We start from the raw sequence: 24,091 nt of genomic DNA on the forward strand, positions 1-24,091 counted from the left end.
TATTTATTTATTTATTTATTTGAGAGAGAGGGAAAGGGAGATACAGACTCCCCGCTGAGCAGGGAGCCCGATGCAGGGCTCAATCCCAGGACCCTGAGATCATGACCTGAGCTGAAGGCAGACACCTAACTGACTTGAGCCACCCAGGTGCCCCAAAATAAGGTTTTTTGATACTCAATATATATTTTTGTTCAAAGATCTCCTTCCCCTTTTATTTAATTACCTTTATAGTTATTTTATTTTTTTAAAGGTTTACTTATTTATTTGTTTGAGAGAGCAAGAAAGCACAGCGGGGAGGGGCAGAGGGAGAGAGGGTCTTAAGCACACTCCACACTGAGCATGAAGCCTGACATTGGGCCTCGATCTCAGGACCCTGAGATCATGTCCTGAGCCAAAACCAAGAGTCAGATGCTTAACCGACTCCTCCACCCAGGCACCCCTATCGGTATTTAAAGGACATATTGAGAGATGATTGCTTTTGTGATAATATTACTTTATAATGTTCTAAACTCTTAGAGATTGGCTGTGGGAGAACTAACAGAGAATGGTTTGACATTAGAAGAATGGTTACCTTCAACATGGATTACAGATACTATTCCCCGAAGATGTCCATTTGTGCCACAGATGGGTGATGAGGTATTTTTAAACTTTTAAGAACAGTCTTTGTTTCTTTGAAGTATCTTTAAGCTTTTTAAAATAGCTCTTGAAACTGTAGAAAATAGTAGTTGCATAAAGTATCTCATTTTAGATGTTTGTAGCTGTGTATGGAAAAGGTATAAGTAGGAGGAAAGCTCTGATCTTTTTTGAGGCCACTTGCCACTTTAAATATTGCAACAGCAAAACTAAATATTGTAAGAGAATGGAAATTTTATTGGCATTTTAAAAACTAGTATTTTTTTTAATAAGAGGATTCTATTGCCAATTTTCTTTTTCTTTCTAAAAGTATATTTTTCTTAGCTTAAGGCTTAAATACATAACATGTTAAAGGAAAAATGTAATTCAGCATTTTATTTTATATAAAATAAAATATTTTTATATAAAACTAATTTTATTTCATGTTTTCATTTAAATACAATGCTTATAATTTAGATCTTTTTAAAAATTCATTAGAATCAAAAATATTTCATTTTTAAGAAAATATGATTGGTCATCATTTTGGACTATGTACTTATGAATTTGAAATGAAAATATAAGATCTTAGATCAAAATTTCCTGGTCCAGTGTTTATGTCTTCTATTTTATGCGTAAGTGTTAAGAAGCAGAGTCATCTGGTATCTAGTATTGGCAGTAATAAATTAGGAAGTACAATATGAGCTTCTTTAGCAAACCACACTAATTAGCAATAGAAAGTGGCAAGTGACAGTTGACAGTAAAAAAAGGAAACAAAAACATTTTAATGCAGGAGTAACTCTAAAGAGCAGTCTGAGAAAAAATTTATTTAGGCACCCTACTTAAGACTTGAAGAGCACAGGACATTTCTACATTGTCATAATTTAGTACAAAGATAGAGCCTAACAGGTCTTTGAGCATCAAGAAGGTGCTTGATTAAATTTAATATATTTCAAGATAACTAGAAAGTGTCTAAATTCTTACTGAATAATTTTCTTTCAAAATGTTTAAGTTGTCTTTTCAATTGTTGGTGCTTAAACAGGTTCATTATTCAGCATTATTCCTTTGTATGAAATTTCAAACTGGAGCAATAGTGATATTAATGAATAGAATAAAAGTATGTAGAATAATGGATATCCCAGAATGTTACTAAGAACTTAATCGCATTTTAAAAAATTTTAATAACATTTTTTAACAAGCTCCACTATTTTTTTTGTAGTGGGAAGAATACTTGGTATCAGACTACTATGTCAAGTGCCAGTAGATACCAGGATGGTAGTCGGGTGTCATTTAAATCTGAACTTTATAAAATGAAGGCATAAATATATACCTTGCTCTCTTTATAAGGATAAAATATATATAAAAATACATTTTTCATTTCAGAGTTTACTGCATATGTACAGACCACTTGCTACCAAAATATGTGAATAATAAACTGATCATGACTCCTAGTTACAACTTACTTTGTTTTACAGCATAGGTCAGCTTATTTTGAATCCAAAAATAAAACAGTGAAACAAACAAAAAAACTGCTCATTTTATCTTCTTAGTGTATAACCAAAGTAATGTTATTTGGAACACTTTATGATTAAGTGGCAATTAGGACGACTTGAGGCAAAGAAGGAAAAACTATCAAAATACTAGAATTTCTTTTGAAAGGATATTAAATTCTGTCTTTGCAGTTTTAGCTGATACCTTACATCTTTCTTGGGTTAAAGGAAACATTCAGGGCTTAAAATTGTGACTTTATTTACTTTTTAGGTTTATTACTTCCGGCAGGGACATGAAGCTTATGTTGAAATGGCCCGGAAAAATAAGATTTACAGTATCAATCCCAAAAAACAGCCGTGGCATAAAATGGAACTACGGGTATGGTGTTTATTACTTAAAAGGTGCAGTTTTAGATGAGGTAGAAAGCTGTATTGAATGTTACTCTTTTCACTGTAAGAAACTATTTCATGAAGATACGTTTTTTTAATTGAAGCAATCCTGGAGAGTAAGAGTTATTTAATTTTCAAAGAAACACAAGATTGAATTTATGTACTCCAATAGTTTATAAGTTGGGTACGAAGTGTAATTATAGTGAAAATTAACACTGATGTCTAAGGTAAACTTCATATTTGTAAATAAGTATTTTTAGATTTATCAGCCAGAGTTCAAAATTATGTAGAGGTCTTTGGAACTATATTGGAAAACTTCTATTTCAGTAATTTTCTCCCTTTTTTAAAAAGTTTTTATTGAGATAAAATTTGTTAACTATAAAGTGCACAAATTCTTCTTCAGTACACAGGTCAACAAATTTTTGCATGCACAGAATAATCACCACCTAGGTCAAGATTGAAATGGAGAAATGTTTTGATTATGTTTATCAGTTTATTTTGTGATTTATTTTGTGAAGACAGTTTATTTTCTGTTTCTTTCTCAGGAACAAGAACTGATGAAAATAGTTGGCATAAAGTATGAAGTGGGATTGCCTACCCTTTGCTGCCTTAAACTTGCTTTTCTAGATCCTGATACTGGGAAACTGACAGGCGGATCATTTACCATGAAGTAAGGACTATTGAAAGAGGCAGTGGTTTCTTAGTATTGTACACTGTTTTTCAAGATTCAGATAAATTTTAACCTCTTTTAGATATTTTTAGGTATGTGACCTAATCAGTTTGTTTCTGTTTGTAATTAGATACCACGATATGCCTGATGTTATAGATTTTCTCGTCTTGAGACAACAATTTGATGATGCAAAATATAGGCGGTGGAACATAGGTGGGTAATTTATTTAGAAGACATTTTTTTTTTTAATCTAATGAGTGATTTACTATTTTTAATGATTCAGAAAAAAGATAATCAGAGAAATCTTGCCATTTGTGGGAATGTTAATAGCAAAGTAAGAAGATACAGTGTCAGGTATTTAAAATACAGTTGACCCTTGAACAATGTAAGGATTAGGAGTGCTGAGCCCCCTGCATAGTCGAAAATCTGTATAACTTTTAATTCCTCAAAGAGTTAACTACTAATAGCCTGCTCTTGACCAGAAGCCTTACTGATGACATACACAGTCAATTAACATGTGTTTTGTGTAAGTATTCTTACAATAATAAAGTAAGCTAGAGAAAAGAAAATGTTAAGAAATCATAAGAAAAAATGCATTTATAATATTGTACTGTATCAAAAAAAAAAAATCCATGTATAAGTGGACCTACACAGTTCAAACCTGTACTGTTCAAGGGTCAATTGTCCTTTTAATCTCCTTGATGCTGAAATTCTAAACATTTTCTCTCTTAGATTTGGTAACTGTTACAAGATTGTTTATAGCTAATCCTTTAGCTGTTTTATGTGTTGAATTAAATTTTCATTTAAAAATATAACAATTCACACTTGAAGCAAAAGACCTCTTCCAATTCAAAATGTTTAATAATTTGGACTGGGACCAAAGCTGAACTGGCATTTTTCTTTAATTGGTTTAATCTGTTATAATCTTTAAACTTAATATTGTAATCAATACTCAAACTTTAAAATAATTAAAAGTTTCCAGGCATTTAAGATGCAATAATTTATGTTCACATGGATGTGCAATTCATTAGTTTTGTTTTTTTTTTTTTTAATTTTCAAGCACGGCCACTCTTTGTCAATTTGGAGTGGACTGTGGTACATATATGGCATATTTGGTTTGAAAAAGCACATCAGTTGATATGCCAGTCCATCTCTCCTCCAATGCCATTGGAAGGCATTGGCATGGTGATATATCTTGTTTGGTCTTGGTAAACTTAGAAATTTAAATGTGTGCTCTAAAAAGAAGATTTAGAGAAATGCAAGTTAAAATTAGAGACATGGAAGTTATCTAAAAGAATTTACATTCCATATAAATTCCATTACACCATTTTTCTGGAAGCTTTGAAAGATGTGTTCTATCAAATAAGGGAATGAAGCAAGGAAGGGAAAGACATGGAATCCCTCCAGGAGACAGGAAATCCAGAATAGGGAAGAGCCAAAATGAATTCCCAGTAATAGTCAGTAGAAGTCTCAGGGATAGCATCTGTCTAGCAAGTTTGTAAAATGACCAGTTCAAAAGATGTTGTCCTCCAAGAGCAAAGTCTTCAGGAAAGAAAGAAAATGGAACTGATGAATTACCTAATGTGTCTGACTTTGTTGGAAATTATGTTGAAGAATGTTTTATAGTTTAAGCTGTTAGAGCATGTGGGAAGACTTAATAGTAAATCCAGAGGAAAACCAATCACAAAAAAAAAAGTGAAGCAGTTACACAAAATTATAGAAGGGAAATGGGTACTATTTGGCTCTGTAGCAATAATATTTACATAGTTATAATAAAAATGATATAGATTAAATAAAATACACATAATTACATACAATTATATAGAGAGGTCAATATTTAATGTCTAAAATTGATGAGTGAAGAAATAGTTTTGTACCCATCATTTAGAAATCTAAATTCAAGAAGAAATAGTTACAAGAGTTAAAGATGTTTTTCTTGGTTTTGATTATAAGCCTTTGGTACACTTGGTTTTTAAATTACTTGCATGTGTTACTGAAAAATTTTATTTTTTTAAAGACATGCATCTGCCAATAAATTGCAGAACAATTATTAGCAATCAGAATCCACGAATATTCCAGAAAGGAGTTGGTAACAACTAAGTAAAGAAATATGGCAAGCATTAGACATATCAGAGAGATATTTCAAATGGTGGATGTACATTGGAATTCTCTCATCTGGATCATAACTTTTTTTTCCTCCCTAAATTTATAGATTAATAATTTCTTCTAAAGTTAGTACTACTTGGTCTTTTATTTCTGAGGAAATAGACATCTACCTACTGATAGCCATTTAAAATGTTTAGAAATGTTTAAAGCTTACTCCAAATGGTGTACTTATTCCCTGCTTATTTTCATTGTTATCTTTCTATAGTATTGTTCATTGTGGTTACACATACATTATCCAGTTCTTCCTCTTTAGCATAATGTCATTAGTGTATGTAGGATCATAAAAAATAGCTCTTTGAAACTCATCCTTACGTTTAAGGTTGTGGTGGTGTCAAGAATGCTGTTGTTTAATTATATGGTAGCTTCTCACTAAGTTCAGTGTCACTAATATGCATCTGAAGAGCAATTAGAGACTCTGTCTGGTAATAGATCATGTTTCCCTCTTAACATTGGCTGTTAGAATGCTTGAGTTTAAATTTGGGCCCCAATGCATACCCATTCAAAGTTAAATATAACTCAACAACATGTAGTTGTGTTCTTTAATTAACTTACTCCTGGCTCCCAACTTCCCTTTTTGTCATTAAATTTTTTTCTTTTTAAAATTTTTAATTCATTTTATGCTATATATCTCTATAAACTTTTAAATCTTTTTGGTAAAAAATGAGAGTATAAACAAATACTTTTCTCTTTATGGGTTTGAAAATGAAACTTATTCAGATGAGTTCTAAAATAATTAATTTGTTCAAAATCACACAGATAAGTTATTTGAACTCAAGTCTTTCAGACCCTAACCTATGCTTGCCAGGAGAAAAACCACTCCATATTGTGAAAGCCAAGGAAGAGGAAAGAGTGGCAGAAGGAAGAGAGTGATTTACAGTTTTCATATGACAAGGAGGGAAGCTGAGAAGATAGTTTATTAGGGTCTTTGGGGAAAATAGTTTTAGTGGGAGGATAGTAGCTGAATGCAATCGGGTAAGGAAAGGAACACAGGGAGTGCTATTTTACAAAGATTAGTTTTTCTTTTGTTACTTTCTTATTTTTATAGAAAAGAAAGTGAGTTTATAAATGAGTGTTATAACTTCAGGGTGATTGACATGAAGGAAGGCAGGTTGGATGTTTTCTTTTTATTGTTTCTAGACTAGAGTCTTGATTGTTGGAGGAACTTGCCTATAGAAAGCAAGAAATTAAATATAGACTATAAATACTTGTTGGGCATAAATTATCTAAACCATGCTTTTATTTGAATGAAGAGTTTGGGCATAATCCTAATGGTGAATTTAAAATTCTAGATTGGTAAAAATGCTTAACCTAAGAGTGAATTTTTCCTGACCCTAATAAAATGTAAGAAATGGTACTGGAAACTGGTAGGTCACACTGGTATGTTTATTAAATAACTTTTTTCCTCAATATTGCCAATTTTATTTACTTATTTTGGAGTGTATGGGTCACTTTTTGTATGTTTTCTGAAATTATACAGGTGGTTTAATTATTGTAAAGGTATACTTTGGGAGAAAGGAGTAACAACAGCAGCAATACATTTCAGAATAATGAGATGGCTTTTATTCTTGTCTAGGTGACCGTTTCAGATCAGTCATAGATGATGCTTGGTGGTTTGGAACAATTGAAAGCCAGGAACCTCTTCAGCCTGAGTACCCTGATAGTTTGTTTCAGTGCTATAATGTTTGGTAAGGGAGTATTTGTTGAATTTTAGTTCAGCTTGAGTTACCCTTTTTTTTTTTTTAGGGAGGGACGGGGAGGGCAGAGGGAGAGGGGGAGAGAGAATCTTAAGCAGGCTCCAGGGCCAGTGCGGAGCCTGACGCAGGGCTCAATCTCACAACCTTGAGATCATGACCTGAGCCGAAATCAAGAGTCGGACATTTAACCAACTGAGCCAACCAGGCACCCCCAGCTTGAGTTACTTTTAATGTTTTCCCCATCTATTAATAAAGTGACAAAGACACTTCTTTTAAACACTTGAAGCAGTTATTTTTATAATGTAATTTGAAACTTCTAACACAATATTTAGATTTTTTAACATAGGGATTTTCCTTCCTTTAAGCTGGGACAATGGAGACACAGAAAAGATGAGTCCCTGGGATATGGAGCTTATTCCTAATAACGGTAAGTGTATGTTGGGCTTTTTGTGTTAAAAAATTAATTTCTTAAATAAGGAATCTGATTTGCTGACTTGCTACTGCATAGGATTGTTGTGAAGATCATATAGAAAATATTCATTCAACAGTTATTTATTGCACACCTGTTATTTACCTTGGATTGGAGGTAGGGAAGGCATAGCAGTGAACAAGATAGACATAATCTTTGCCCACTTGGAATTTATAGTCTAACAGGGAAGACTGAAATTAGTTAACAGCAAAATACGAAAATGTTTTGCTAATTGTTCACTCCCAGAAGGTAAGCACTTGGGAGCAGAGATTTTTTTTTAATTGTTAACTTCAGCAGAACACTTAAATATAAAACATAATATTAAGAGTTCAACCTTTTGAGTGCGACATAGATTCATACCCTATCACTGCCTTCTATCTATGTCATCTTGGCAAGTTCCTTAAAAGACTCAAAACTTCAGATTTTTTTAGGACTTCAACCTTTGAAATTCTGTAAACTCTAATACCTTACAGGGCTTCTGGAAGGATTAAATGACATCATGTGCATAAAGTGCTTATTATAGAGCCTGACGCATGTAAGGGCCTCCATGAGTAGGTAGTTTACTACTGCTAATAATAACTGTCTTCTTGCATATGGCCTGATACATTGCCTTAGGACTTGGGAGTTAGCCTTAGGCAGTAAGACAACTTCCTAGAATTGAGAAAAGGCCAGTGTGGCTGAAGCCTACAGACTGTAGTGCCCATTTTTGTTTCTATTTTTTAAAAAATACAGCCCACACAATTGCATATGCATAAAAGGATTTAAAAGGATATATATTCCAGAATATTAATAATGATTACCTATAAAGAATGGGAATATAAGGACTTCTACAATTTATCTTTTACATTATTCTGTATTTTTTTTTCTATAACATATCACTGTTCCCGTCAGGTAAGTTTATAAAGATTTAAAAAACAAAAAGGAAAAAGATCTTGTGACATAATAGAAATAATCATTTATAATGGAGTTGCTCACTAGTACTGTATTCTAAAAAGAGAAAAGATAACTTGGAAAAGTTAAATCCAATCAGGTAAACCTTAGAAATGAGAAAAAGGACATATTAATATTATCTAAGACTAGTTCTTCCTAGAAATTATCACTTTGAAAATTTAATACCGATAACATATTTTTCATCTCACTGCTAAATTAGAGCTGTTTGAAACTATAAAATATCTTTTTTTTAATTAAGATTTATTTATTTGTGAGAAAGCGAGAGCGCACAAGCAGGGGTAGTGGCGGCAGAGGGAGAAGCAGAGCCTGATGCTTGACTCGATCCCAGCACCCTGGGATCGTGACTCGAGCTGAAGGCAGATGCTTAACCGACTGAGCCACCCTGGTGTCCCAAAACTATAAAATATCTTGAACAACTTGGAATGGTGTTACATGGCTTATCTTTTTATATTATTTCTCTTCTTTTTGTAAGTTTGAGGTTGTAGTCACATTGGACTACTATATATGAGAGAAATGAACCTAGTCAGTGTTGTATTGCTTAGGGTATTTCTTGAAATGAATTAATGGCATTAATATACTATTTGTTTCCTACCTAAATATATCCGTTTGTGAAGGGGGTGATTTTTGTTGTTTTTGTTCTGTCTGGATACATACACATGTGCATCCCTGGAGTTTAATTACATTGTATGAGGAGGAAGAATTTTGTATACAAATAGCATATTTCCCCAATGTTTCTCTGATGAAATCTACTTCAAAGGAAATGTTACTTGGCAGATTTGTAGGTTTTATGTCACCATCACCTCCTAATGTATGCAGAAAGCATACCTTCATAATTTAAAAGCAATAAACCTATGAATCATCTGTTAATATTCATAATTCTCTCTGTTGTACGTTAAAAAAAGTTAAGACTTTGGAGTATTTATGGGAAACACCACTTTAGTTCAGTTTCACCTTGTGTATTATTAAAATAAATATGGAGATTATATCATGAAATGATTCAGAAAACTTACAGATTAAGCATCATTTATAGAAATACTTTGTCCTTTACCTGAAACTGATAGTTGAGCAAGTTGTCAGATATAATTTTGGAGAAGTAATTACATGCTTATCTAGAGAATTATTTATAAAACTAATGTTTTAAAAAACATTTTACTGATCCTTGAAACATACATTTCTTTAATGAAAATACAGAATATACTTATCAAATCTTTATAGAATTATACTTTAGTTTTTTTGATGTCAACTCTACTTTCTAAACCTAACCTAAAATATCAGCAAAAATCACATATTTTCACTAAATCTGCTTTTCTTTCTGTGTATTTCAGCTGTATTTCCTGAAGAACTAGGTACTAGTGTTCCTTTAACTGACGTTGAATGCAGATCATTGATCTATAAACCTCTTGATGGAGAATGGGGTTCCAATCCCAGGGATGAAGAATGTGAAAGAATTGTTGCAGGAATAAACCAGTTGATGACACTGGGTAAATAATAATAGTAACACAGGAATATAGAAAAAACTGGCAGAAAGCAAAGGAAAGGAAAAATGTTATTCAATGAAATTTTTTTTCACAATATCATGTCAGTGGTCAAACATTTTTAAGTGGAATTTCTGTCTTTTTTTTTAAATGAGACCTTACATAGGACTTGGGTATCTAGAACAGTTAAAAATGGAGTTGCTCTAGCTGAATTTTAGAGTGAGGGCCCTCAGAAATGCCATGGGTACCTGTGAAAAATCTGGATCCTCCAGAACCCAATTTGAAATCTTTTAACATAGGTAAGCTGACATGATGTGAATTGGGAGAGGAGGGTTGAAAGATGAATTATAATTATATGGATAGCTGTACCAGTTCTCCCCTTAACTATATGCATATATATCCAAGGGAATACTTGTAAGGGGAAGGAAGAGAATACTGAACCGCTTTGTCTCATTAAAAAAAACAAAAACACAGTGACCACAAAACTTTGATTATCTGAATTCTGGGCTTCCAAAACAACTGTAAACTAGTGTGGTGGTTTGTAGCAACCCCCCTATCAATAAGGAATAAAGCTTAAAAGAGGAAAGTTAGAGGTGACACTGGAGACACATTTTGGATATATTTTCATCTGAAGTCTTTTTTTAATAAGGCAACACTTTATTTAAAGAGTATCACAGATACCTTTTTTTTTTTTTTTAAGATTTTTATTTATTTATTTGAAGAGAGAGACAAAGCGAGAGAGGGAACACAAGCAGGGGGAGTGGCAGAGGGAGAAGCAGGCTTCCCGCCGAGCAGGGAGCCCGACGCGGGTCTCGATCCCAGGACCCTGGGATCACGACCTGAGCCGAAGGCAGACGCTTAACGACTGAGCCACCCAGGCGCCCCGAGTATCACAGATATCTTAAACAATTTGAGTAGTATTTTAGCATAGGAAGTTGTCTTATACTGTATGTGAATGAGTAAAAAAAAATTAGTAATCTTTGCCAGGTTTTAGATTTTTACCAGTTGACTCTGTGCCATTTGGTCATTGACATTGAGTCAAAGACTTCTGGATCTGTTTCTTCCTCTGAGTGCTTGCGTGATATTTCACAGAATTAAGTTGTTAAGATAAGGTGATAAGTTTTGAGAAAGGTTACATTTGAATGGAATGTGTTATTACAGTGTTACTGAAAGAATGACTGTCAAAAACCTACAAATTCAGGAATGGCCAGGTTTTAAGTATAGAAATGTGTGTGTACTTAATAGGTCAGATTTATATATTGTCTGTCATTTCTTGTTTTCTAAGGGATCTGAATAACAAATATCCCTAGAATTTTGCAGTGTAAATGTAGACATAATAAGCAATGAGACTATATTAGGCTAGCTAAACTATATGTATTTACTATGAAAAGACAATGGCAGTCTAATGGTTATGTGGATCAGAATTTGTCTTAATTCAAGCAGAATTGTCTGTGAAGTATTTTAAACAATAAAAAATAAACATATAAACTAATTTTTTTATTCTAGATATTGCTTCAGCATTTGTGGCCCCTGTGGATCTACAAGCCTATCCCATGTATTGCACTGTAGTGGCATATCCGACGGATTTAAGTACAATTAAACAAAGACTGGAAAACAGGTTTTACAGGTTAGAACCCATTTGCTGTAGCCACTACCAAAAGAAAACTAAATGATCCTTGAGTGTTTCTCAAACTTCACTGTGCATACAAATCACCTGGGGATTTTTTTTTTTTTTTTAATGCAGTCTGGGGTTCAGTAATTTTAGTAGGACCTGAGGATTCTGCATTCCTAACAAGTTCCCTGGGATGCTGATGCTGCTGGTCTCTAGATTTGGAACATGATTCATTGATGCAGTTTTTTCTAGTTGCTAATACGAGTTGGTGCTCACTGTCTTCACACTGTAATTTATAAAGCAACCCAGAGTATCTCGTTTTCTCCTAGACATCACATTGAAATATTTTTTCATGGATTTTTTTCATAGAACAGTATTTTTAAAAGTTGCGTATTTTTTTTATTTTGCTTATATTTAGCTTATATATACTTGAAATTGGGAATTCAGGATATTTTTCATAGTTGTAGGTTAGCTTGAAATACAGAGTTAAAAAAGAGCTAATTTCAATTAATTTGCATCTAGTTAACAATTTCAGTAAACATTGAGTTCTAATCTTGGATAGGCATTGTAGTTTTACTGCCTGGAATGTCTTTACAGAAAAAATTTAAGTCTATAGCTTTCACATAATGAAATCATACTTTCAGTTTTCATGACTTTTGCTTAGAAGACTGACAGCATTTTGTTTGTTTGTTTTTAGAGAGCGAGAGTGGTGGGGGGTTGGGGAGAGGGGGAGAGAGAGAATCTTGGGGCTCTATCTCACAACCCTGAGATCATGACGTAAGCCAAAATCTAGAGCCAGATGCTTAACCAACTGAGCCAGCCAGGCACCCCACAACATTTTAATTAAAATAATTGCATTAAAAAATTTCTTCTTATGGCCTGTTCTTTACATTATATTATTCATTTTAACTTAGGGAAACTTTTATTCATATTTTGTATTTTTTAATATAAAATGTGCCTCTGGTGTTTTGTTCTTTTTTACTTAAATTATAAATCTAATTTGGTACTTTATGTGCCTGGCACTGAAAACACCATTTATTGTTCCTTAACTTAGTAAGGCAGGGTTTCTCAACAAAAGCATTACTGATATTTGGGGCTGGAAAATTCTTCATTGTGAGGGGCTGTTTCCTTGCCTCTACCCTTGAGGTGCCAATAGCAGTCCTTAGTTGTAAAAAGGAAAAATGTCTTTAAGCATTGCCAAATATGAGGTAGAATCACCCACCCAGAATCATTGAGAACCACTGGAATAAAGAAAACTAAGATGTTAAATTTCAGGTTCTAAAGATTTTTCTGATCTTGGTTAGGTGTTTCTGCTGTTCCTTTATTGATATTTGTCAAAAGCATAGAGATGAGGAGGAAATCACTATGATATGTGCCTCCCAGCCATCTTACCTTCATAGTACACTTCTTTAAATCTTCTTCAACACCTGATGTTAGAAGTTTAAGAGAAAATGGAGAAGAAATTTTTAGCTACATCCTTCCTTTTCCCTAGACCCCTAAATTGCTAAGCCTTAGGAATTGGACTTAGTGCTTCAGAGGTGGAACAAGATAGGGGAGAATTATGGGGAGATAGAGTTGTTATTGTACAGTAATTGTTGGACTACAGCTACAAAGATAAGCTTCTGACATCTCCCACTATTGTTGTAAATATACTTTCTCATAGAAATACTGCTCAATATGGTAACTGCTAAGGTGTATTATATTTCAGGGTACATTACAACTTAAACAGGCTTTTTTGGCATTAGCTTAGCTTAGTAGCCAGTATAAGAAAATCTGAGAACACAATCCTTACATAAATTAGAAACTGCCTATTTTTGAACCTGATAATATAGACCCAATTTTTGTTCTTATTTAATAAAATTATGCCTTCATTTGCTTTTTCCACTGTTTCAACCTTTTTTGTTTCTCCTTTACTCATTGGCTTCAGATTTCTTGCAGTTTAAAACGGTTTTCTTCTTTGATACTTCTGGTTCTGTCTTTTGTTAAACTATTACTAATCATTTTGCCCTGCTTGGCATTACTCTAAAACCTTATTTTACAGTTCTATAGGGTACCCTGAAGATGCCTGTGATTCTGTTAGAATAAATGAACCTTGTGTGTATGCTTCTGTATCCATAATTGTATATATTTTTTAAATCACATATAATTGTATTTCTTTTTTTTTTTTTTTAAGATTTTATTTATTTGACACAGAGAGACACAGCGAGAGAGGGAACACAAGCAGGGGGAGTGGGAGAGGGAGAAGCAGGCTTCCCACTGAGCAGGGAGCCCGATGCGGGGCTCGATCCCAGGACCCTGGGATCATGACCCGAGCTGAAGGCAGATGCTTAACAACTGAGCCACCCAGGCGCCCCCACATACAATTGTATTTCTGTTCACACATCAATATCAGTAATATTTTCTGAGTATTTTAAGTAGGACTGGACCACATATTGGATGATATTCTAGAAGTTGTCTTTGGATTTTTCTTTACTTTCAGAAAGAAAAGAAGGCACTATTAATAATCTAGTGTGTCTAATCTGGTGCGACATTTTCTATGCAAATACACAATGTTGCTCCTCTTTTATTTACCCTAACACAAATGAGATTATATATTTTCTTATATTTTAAAGTTGTGAGTTTTGTAATTGGATAAGACTGTAATTGAAAAGTTAGAATGCCTTGGTTTTAAATTGTGCACAAATATTTTTAAATATAATGAGGTTAAGACTTTTGTGTTTTGTTTGTTTAAGGCGAGTTTCTTCCCTCATGTGGGAAGTTAGATACATAGAGCATAATACACGGACATTTAATGAGCCTGGAAGCCCTATTGTGAAATCTGCTAAGTTTGTGACTGATCTTCTTCTACATTTTATAAAGTGAGTTGTTTTTCCACACTTAATTGTCAGTATTTTAAGATGTAAAATGTAAAAATGTAAAATGCAGTTATTTTTATATGTGTCACATGCTGTGCTGTAAACTAGTTCCATTCAAAATAGGAAGCATATAATGTCTGTCTAAACATCATAAAAGTTGTGTTACAGTTGTGTTCCACAGTTAACATTTAAAAAATGGATCCTTCTCTAAATCCAACTGTTGGACAATAGTAATGAGGGTAAGCATGTATAGAACATGTAATGTTTTACCTAAAGTAGTTCTTCTAAGCCAAATAATCATTACAGTTAGGAGATACCGCTATCTGTAATTAACAGTTAAGGAAACAGTTTTAGAGGTTTACATGTTTAATTTTCACAGTACATGAGTGTCTTCCATCTAAGAATTTCTCATCTTAACATTATATTGCCCCTGACAAGTTTGTAAAAAAGTATTTAAATAGTCCAACCAGAAACTAAATTTAACTTTCAAGATTCTTCTTAAAAGTCAGGTTTACTTCCTCATTCATTGATCTCATACCAAGAATGATAACTATAGCTATTTAAGGGAGCAACACTTTTATTTTTTACCTTAAGAATTCTATATAGCCGTAGAATGAATTGAGCCTTCTAAACTGAAACCAGAGGAATGACTCCTGTTTTGTATAAAATACTGTTCTTGAGTTCATATTAAGGTTATTTATATTGGATGATTTTTTCCAGTAAAGAAAGAATATATTTTATAATTTAAATACTCAGCTGTTGTCAGCTTTCATTTTCACATGCGGGGATTATTGAGGCTCTTTAAAAAACATCTCCAGCTTCATTCTCATTACTTAGAATAATCATAGGGCCAGTTTTTGTGGTGTTAGGGTTTTTTTTGCTAAGGAATATAGGTGATTTCAATATAAGAAAACACCAAAGAAAATTAGTACAGTAAATGTTATATTCTACTCTCTACCTTATTCTCTAAAAAAACCTGTTGCCTTCCAGATGGTTTGGGGGCTATTTTTATTATACTTGCGCTCCTCCCCCCCCATAAAATTGGTAATTAAGAATTAGTTATCCTCGGAAGATTGTTTATATAACTTAATTATAATGGCTTATAATATTTTTATTATAAAGTTTAGTGTATAATTTTGTATTATATATATATGTATGTTTCTTTTTCCAAAGAGACAGGAATTAATAGAATCGCATGATATATAAATTCACACTTCAGTGAAATAATTTAGATGAAACAATTATTTTTATATTTGGGATAGTCTATAAAAATGTATTTCTTTCAAATGTTATTTTGAAATACGTTGTTAGAATAGATTAGTATTTAAAGCGTTGATATTATATATATCTAAAAATCCCTGGCATTTCTTAGAGGTACATAACAAATGTTTATACATTTTTAGCTGACAGTAAATTTCACGTTAGGTATAGCTTGAAATTTTGATTTTTCTATTTTTTAACTGAGTTATTTTGCCAAATTTCAAGCAGTAAGGTATATAATCAGGTTATGTGTATAAACAGGTGATGTGAGAGATACTTGAGCTAGAAATGTATATTTACCCTCTTAGTACAATTTCATAGATAAATTTTTTAAGTAACTATAATACAAGGAAAGACTAACAAGAGAGTCTGTATGAAAATTTGTGACAGTGGAGTTTTAGGTACGGGGAGAAGTGTGTTAGGTTGTTATGGACAAGGTAGAAATTGATAGATTTAGGAGAATTTAGACAGAAGAAAGTTTTGTCTGACTCTGAGGTATTTCATATTTCATATTTCATCATTCAGACTGTTGGTCTTTTTCTATATGTAAAAAGAAATTAACACATAGTAGTTTTCAGATAAATGCTGTTATGAAAATTATTTTTGGCTAATGCTATAGTTTCAAAAAAGTGGTCCAGAATTTTCTTGTTACAGTATTTAGGAGAAGTTAGATGGAAGGAAAGCCATTACAGTTACAGTATTTAGGAGAAGTTAGATGGAAGGAAAGCCATTCTAAGGATAAGGAGTGGCATGAGGTAGGAAAGTAAAAGGTTATTAAGGGAATTAAGCAATTTAAATCAGATGAAGTAGAGAGTACATGAGCAGAAGTAATAGGGATACAATTGTATAAGCACAAGTTTGAGCCAGATCATGGAGGGCCTTGAATGCATTTCTAATCTTAACTGATAGAGAAGAGACAAAAAAGACATAAATAGCAGATTGATTGCTACATCTAACCAACTAAGAGGTGATGAGGGATTAGTTTATGGAAATGAGAAAGGCAGAGGCCAAGAGATTTTGAAGGTAGAATCACAGAACTTGGCCAGTGATTGGGTTAATAGGAGGCAAGGGAAGGAATAGTGAAAACCCATGCATTACTGTGAGAATAGTAATGCTGTTGAAAATAGGAGAGGGAAGTGAAAATAAGGTTTAGATATGTGAAATTTTAGATGATGGAATCTCAGGAGAAGAGTCTGACCAAATCATAGGAATTTGGAATTCATTTACACAGATAAACTGCAGATATATATGATTATCAGGACAAAAACTGTAGTGACAAGGGAAGATGACTAAAGGACAAAATTTTAGGGAATGACTAAATATTTAAGAATGAAAAGAAGGAATTAGAATTCTGACAGGACATGTAATAGCTTTCCCTTGTGTACTGAGGAATGGAAGAAGGTGTCCGCCAAACAACAGTGATCTGAACAAAGACTAGGAGGTGAGAATTGGGTTTCATGTAATGAAATAGACCAGATTGGAAGCTCCACATAGGGTGGAGGGGTAGGGGCAGGTGGGTGGGCATAGAGTTTTGGAGTCAACCAATGAAGAAAGCCTTCAGCTTCAAGCTTTATCTTAAAATCTTGTTTTGGTAACAGATTTAAAGGGAAAAAAAAGTCTCATGACTCTAATCTTGTATACTAACTAACATTGCCTTGTTGTTTAGGGATCAGACTTGTTACAACTTAATTCCACTGTACAATTCAATGAAGAAGAAAGTTTTGTCTGACTCTGAGGTATTTCATATTTCATATTTCATCATTCAGACTATGTTGGTCTTTTTCTATATGTAAAAAGAAATTAACACATAGTAGTTTTCAGATAAATGCTGTTATGAAAATTATTTTTGGCTAATGCTATAGTTTCAAAAAAGTGGTCCAGAATTTTCTTGTTACAGTTATTAAAAACATTGTGGGGGGACTTTCTAATGAATCAGTAAAGTGTTCCAGCATATACATTATGGGTTTTCGAAAGTGTAAAAGTAATAATTGGCATATAAACAGCTGTGATAGACTCTATAAACTCTAAGTTAGAGTATAATCTAGAATGTTTAACAAATCTGATAAATTCTTACTTCAAAGGAAGAAGAGAAAGATGCTGATGTGCCAGGAACTTCTACCCGAAAAAGAAAGGTAAGATACTTTTTGTTTTAGCAGAAGTATTTTATATGAATTAAAATGTATTAAAAGCATTTTTTTAACTCTTTGTATTTTTAAAGACAGATTAAGTATTACTTCCAAATCAGTTTCCATCACAAAATGCATGGTTTTCAGAACTAGGTGAATAATATTTTCTATTATTTAAATTACTTTATATGACCTAATTATATCAGACTGCATTAAAAATACAAATTTTACTGTATAAATGTTATTAATATATTTGAAAATTTTCATTTTAGGACCATCAACCTAGAAGAAGATTACGTAACAGAGCTCAATCTTATGATATTCAAGCGTGGAAGAAACAATGTCAAGAATTGTTAAATCTCATATTTCAATGTGAAGATTCTGAGCCTTTCCGCCAGCCAGTAGATCTCCTTGAATATCCAGTAAGTATTTTTGGAAATATTTTCTTTACCTGTCAGTTTGCTAGATATCTCACACATGACAATTAGCCATTTAAGTTGTTATTTCTTATGATTATCATTTCTTCATTATTAAATACATCTTGTCATCTATTTGGTTATATGGAGCATCTAAGTCGAGTAGTGGCATTTAAAACAGAAGGAAGCCCAAACTAAGACTCCACAAAGAATTGGGTTATGATTCTAGCTCTCCCTCTTACCAGTTGTACAACTTGAGCAGGTCATTTAGTTTTCTGATCTAAATTTTTTTTTATAATTTCCCACACAAACTCTTAAGAATTTATTATGGCAGTTATTTAGGAAACAATAATAATACCTACCTAACCTCCCTACAGGGTTATGGATGGAATGAGAATACATTAAAATAGTTTTTAAACTATAGCAGTATATACAAATGCAAGGTAACATTATTATATTTATGGAATTCATGGTAGGAAGATTGAGTGAATCTGATTTTAGTATTTTTGCATGCAATCTTGGCAATCCAAATATAGCTTAAAGTGATTTTTTTTATTCCTTTAGTCAGTTATTAAAGGTTGTACAGTTTAGATAATATTCGTGGTTTCAAATGAAAATGAAAATGAAATATTTTGTAAGAGATCATGACCCAGATGTGGTATCCTCTAACTTTGTTACTGTTTTTTCTGTATGTGTTGTAACTTGCAATGATGAAAATAGAGAAATTTCATCAGTAGATATATATCATAAAATGGCCTTTTTGTCATTTAAAAATCAAGAAATGTGGAATCTTGAATGTAAAAGGTAAGTTTTTAATTCCAGCAACGTTATAAACTGGGCTAATTTGAACCCTATGCTCCAAAAAACTCATAGAAGAACTGAGCTAATGCTACAGTACTCTGGTTTTCAATTCTCTTTGTTTTTGGAACCTGTGGATTTCCCTTTGTTTCTTGTGAACCTAACTATGTATATTAGAAAACGTTATAGTTTATCCAGTGCTTGCAGATGTTTGTGTTCCTAGACTTTTCCACAGAAAAGAAGCTAGATAAAAGCTTTGATGTTTAGATTCTCTAGAGGCACAAGTATAGCACTATGTAGAGAGAAAAAGCCATATAAGCCAAGGTGAGGAGGGAAATTGGAACTGAGATCCCACCAGGACTGTTGAAAGATTTCACCCTCAATGAAAACAATAGTATAATTCCCTCCATGAGGAAAAGTATCTGTCTGGTGCTCTGGTGTCAGGAGAGGAGTCTCCCTAAGCTCGCACTATGCAAGGATTTAGAGCCCAAATTTACACTACCCTAGTGTGTAGAAATTCATCAGAGGGAGAAAAAACCAGTCCCTAACCACAGATTAATTAATAATGAAAAAAAAAACCGCAAACTGTATAAGGGAGTGATCCATCATATATACAACAACAAACACAACAAATGGAAATACTAGCACCCTCTCCCCCAAAACTTGACATATGATAGATTATTTCTGAAATACTGTACTTCATCAAATCTAAAACACCAGTGACTTACTTAATGTACCACCAAGAAAGAAAAATGAAATGCTGCCTATTAAACTTGGATTTGTTATTTTGGTTTAAGAGATAAATGGAGAGATAAGAAGCATGAGGAAAAAAAGACCTTACCGGGGCTGGGGAGGAAGCAGGTATTTTTAAAAATTTAAACTAAATAGAATTTCTGAAAATGAAATGTATAATGATTGAAATTAAGCTCTCGGAAAGATTAAGAGATACGGTAGATAGATGAAAAAATTCAGTGAGAGAGGGTAGACAGAATGGGAGAGGGGCAATATTTGAGGAGTTAATGGCTATATACATTTTCTAGGGTGGATAAACATTTGACAGAGCATGACTCCTGACCAGGATATATATGAAAAAAATCTTTACCTGGAATAATAGCGAAAAATTAAAACTCTGAGGACAAAGGAAAATGTTAAAACAACCATACAAAAAATATGGGAGAGACCTGTGTTCATGACTCTGCACAGTTATACTTATGCATCTAGAATCTAAACATTAAAGCTTACATCTTTCCCTTCCTTTCTAGGAAAAAGTCCAGAATACAAATATCTGCTATATACATACATATATATATATATACGTACATACGTATATATGTGTATATATATGAGTTGCTTTATATATATCCAACTCTAGATACTGGTACAGCTGATTCATTTTACTAATGTTGAACTGAGACTCAGATTAAGCAGCTCTCCAAGATCCGTAGCTATTTGTTGACAAAGTGAGAACAAGAGCCCATATTTTCTGTATCTCGTGCACCAGAGCTATATGCAGTATTCTTAGAGAATAACTAGTGTATAAGAATGTAGTCTCTTAAGTATTCACAATAATGAGAGCAGTATTTAGAGCTTCTCCTTCCACAAGCCAAAAGTATTAGCAGACAAATAGAAGAAACAAGAAAAAATTCTAATTTGATCACTTGTTTCTTACGGTACTCCTTGATGGAGGGAGGTGTGAAGACTTAGGACTGTTAACTGTTTTTTATTACCGTCACTGAGAAGTGAAAACTGGATTTATCACTTTCTATGTTTCAGAATTAACTATAAGTTAACTATCAACCTAACTCTAGCAGAATATATAAAGCAGTCATATTTTTCATACTTCAGCCTTTGTAATTGAATTTAATAAAATACTTACAAAGCAAGATTTTAAAAATTAAATTTTTATGCAAATTAGCATGCTAAATAATCTATCCCATTCCTTTATTCAGAGGTGTATTGAGTGGTTACCATAAACTGTACTGAGTAATGGAAACCCAAGATACAAATCAAGAAAGATGAAGTGTTTTACATAAATATATTTAACATTTCCCTAAAATCTGCAAAGTTTGTAAAGACAATATGTTATAATATTTAATATCCAAGTAATTATAGTTTCTGTCAAAGTGGTTAGTTACCCTTAAGAGGTTAGAGAGGTTGGACACTGTTCAGACGATGTTACCATTGCATAAAGCAATTCTATAATTCCTTTAACTTACCCCCTCATCCCCACACATACACAGCTATCTTAAGAGTCAAGGTTTCGAGGACACGTGGGCGGCTCAGTCGGTTAAGCGTCTGCCTTTGGCTCAGGTCATGATCCCAGAGTCCTGGGATTGAGTCCCGCATCGGGCTCCTTGTTCAGCGGGGAGCCTGCTTCTCCCTCTGCCTGCCACTCCCCCTGCTTGTGCTCTCTCTCTCTGACAAATAAATAAAATCTTAAAAAAAAAAGAGTCAAGGTTTCAGATACATATTTTTTTTTAAGGCCATTTATATGATTTCATTACACAGGAAAATCTGAAATCACAATTTTCTCTTTGGATATGTTATTTTCTATTTCTCTATCTTTTTTAAGTTTTTATTTTTATTCCAGTTAGTTAACATACAGTGTGGTATTAGTTTCAGGTGCATTGTAGTGATTCAACACTTCCATACATCACCCTGTGCTCATCATGACAAGTGCACTCCTTAATCCCTTCTTGTAACCATTAGTTCTCTATAAATAAAAGTGCCTTTCTTACTTTGTCTCTTTCTTTTTTTTAACTTTTTTTAAATTTTTTTGTTATGTTAATCACCATACATTACATCATTAGTTTTTGATGTAGTGTTCCATGATTCATTGTTTGTGCATAACACCCAGTGCGCCATTCAGTACGTGCCCTCTTTAATACCCATCACCAGCCTAACCTCTCTTTCTCTTATTTTTTTCCCATTGCTTGTTTGTTTCTGAAATTCTACACAAGTGAAATCCTATAGTATTTGTCCTTCTCTGATTTATTTTGCTTAACATTATACTCTCTAGCTCATTCATGTCATTGCAGATGGCAAGATTTCAATTTTTTGGATGAGTAATAGTCCATTGTGTATGTATGTATATGTGTATATATATACCACATCCTCTTTATCCATTCATCAATAATGCTGCTGTAAACATATGGGTAGATGTATCCTTTTGAATTAGTGTTCTTGTATTCTTTGGGTAAATACCCAGTAGTGTGATTGTTGGATCATAGGGTAGTTCTATTTTTAACTTTTTGAGGAACCTCCATACTGTTTTCTACTGTGTCTGCACCAGTTTGCCTTCCCACCAACAATGCATGAGTGTCCCTTTTTCTCCACATCTTCCCCAACGCCTATTGTTTCTTGCGTCGTTGCCATTCTGACAAGTGTGAGGTGATACCTCATTATAATAATGTTTTGATTTGCATTTCCCTGATGGTAAGTGATGATGAACATCTTTTCATGTGTCTCTTGGCCATCTTTATGTCTTTAGAGAAATGTCTGCTCATGTCTTCTTCCCATATTTAATCAGATTATTTGTTTTGAGGATGCTGAGTTTTATAAGTTCTTTATATATTTTGGATACTCACCCTTTATTGGATGTCATTTGCAAATACCTTCTCCCATTCCATGGGTTGCCTTTAGTTTTGTTGATTGTTTCCTTCGCTGGGCAGAAGCTTTTTATTTTGATGTAGTCCCAATAGTTTATTTTTGCTTTTGTTTCCCTTACCTCAGAAGACATATCTAGAAAAATGCTGTTATGGCTGGTAGCAGAGATTACAGGCCTGTGTTCTCTTCTAGGATTTTTATGGTTTCAGGTCTCACATTTAGGTGTTCAGTCCATTTTGAATTTCATTTTTTGTGTGACACCAGTATATTTTGATAATTTTGTATATATTATAAACACCTGAGCAACCACTTAAAAAATTATAGCAGAGTTAGTTACAGTCATAAACACAATGCATGAATCAAATGGAATCTGTTCAAGTAACCCACAGGAAGATTGGGGAAAAAAATTAAAAAAACAACAGAACAGACAGAAAACAATAAAATGACAAATGTAATTGAAACCATACAGTGTGTTTTCCAGCCACAATGGAATCAAACCAGAAATAAAAGTAACAGGAAAATCTCTAATCACTTGATTGATAACTAAATAAATATGCTTCTGAATAATCTTTGATAGCAAAGTCTTACGGGAAATAAAACACATTGAAATAAAAATACAACATTTCAAAATTTGTAGGATGAGGCTAAAACAATGCAGGGAAATTTATGGCACTAAATGGTACATCAGAAGAGAGAAAGTCTCAAATCAGTAACCCATGCTCTCTCCTCAAGAACCTAGAAAAATAGGGGCACCTGGGTGGCTCAGTCATTAAGCATCTGCCTTCGGCTTGGGTCATGATCCCAGGGTCCTGGGATCGAGCCCCACATGGGGCTCCCTGCTCTGCGGGAAGCCTGCTTCTCCCTCTCCCACTCCCCCTGCTTTTGCTCCTGCTCTCGCTTTCTGTCAAATAAATAAATAAAATCTTTAAAAAAAAAACAACCTAGAAAAATAAAAACAAAATTAACTTACAGTGAGCAGAAGACAGGAAATATAAAAAGCAGAAATGAATGAAACTGAAAACAAAAACAATAGAGAAAATCCATAAAACCAAAAGCTGGTTCTTGGAAAAGATCTATGAAAGTGATAAACCTCTGTTAGGATTTAGAAAGCTAAAAAGAAAAAAGATACAAATTGGTAATACCAGGAATGCAATAGAGGATCATTACAGACCCTGTAGATATCAAAAGGATAATAAAGGAATACTGTAGGCAACTCTACACATACAGATTTGATGTCTTAGATGAAATGGACCAGTTCTGAAAGTACAAACTACCACAACTCACCCAGTGTGAGATCATTTGAATAGCCTTATAACCAGTAAGGAAATTTAATTTGTAATTAAAACCTTTCAAAAAAGAAATCTCTTAAGTCCAGATGTCTTCACTGGTTAATTCTACCAAATGTTTAAAGAATTAACACAAATTCTACATAGTCTCTTCCACAAGATACAGAAGAGACTACTTTTCCATTCATTCTATGAAACCAGTATTATCCTGATATTAA

General features: G+C 33.2%; 1 protein-coding gene across 4 annotated transcripts in view; it reads left to right on the forward strand.

Moving 5' to 3' along the window:
- The window catches only part of PHIP (PHIP subunit of CUL4-Ring ligase complex), a 135,000-nt gene that overhangs the window by 97,675 nt on the left and 13,234 nt on the right, over positions 1-24,091 (forward strand). For all 4 annotated transcript variants that reach the window (XM_036082212.2, XM_036082210.2, XM_036082211.2 and 1 more), the window contains exons 24-35: positions 517-636; positions 2,371-2,478; positions 3,035-3,159; positions 3,290-3,372; positions 6,899-7,010; positions 7,385-7,446; positions 9,765-9,920; positions 11,421-11,541; positions 14,259-14,384; positions 17,308-17,377; positions 17,723-17,773; positions 18,040-18,189. In XM_036082212.2, the coding sequence (XP_035938105.1) occupies positions 517-636; positions 2,371-2,478; positions 3,035-3,159; positions 3,290-3,372; positions 6,899-7,010; positions 7,385-7,446; positions 9,765-9,920; positions 11,421-11,541; positions 14,259-14,384; positions 17,308-17,377; positions 17,723-17,773; positions 18,040-18,189 (1,284 nt within the window). The remainder of the gene's footprint in view (positions 1-516; positions 637-2,370; positions 2,479-3,034; positions 3,160-3,289; positions 3,373-6,898; positions 7,011-7,384; positions 7,447-9,764; positions 9,921-11,420; positions 11,542-14,258; positions 14,385-17,307; positions 17,378-17,722; positions 17,774-18,039; positions 18,190-24,091) is intronic.

Source organism: Halichoerus grypus, chromosome 9, assembly GCF_964656455.1.
Source record: "Halichoerus grypus chromosome 9, mHalGry1.hap1.1, whole genome shotgun sequence".
Classification (NCBI taxonomy): Eukaryota; Metazoa; Chordata; class Mammalia; order Carnivora; family Phocidae; genus Halichoerus; species Halichoerus grypus.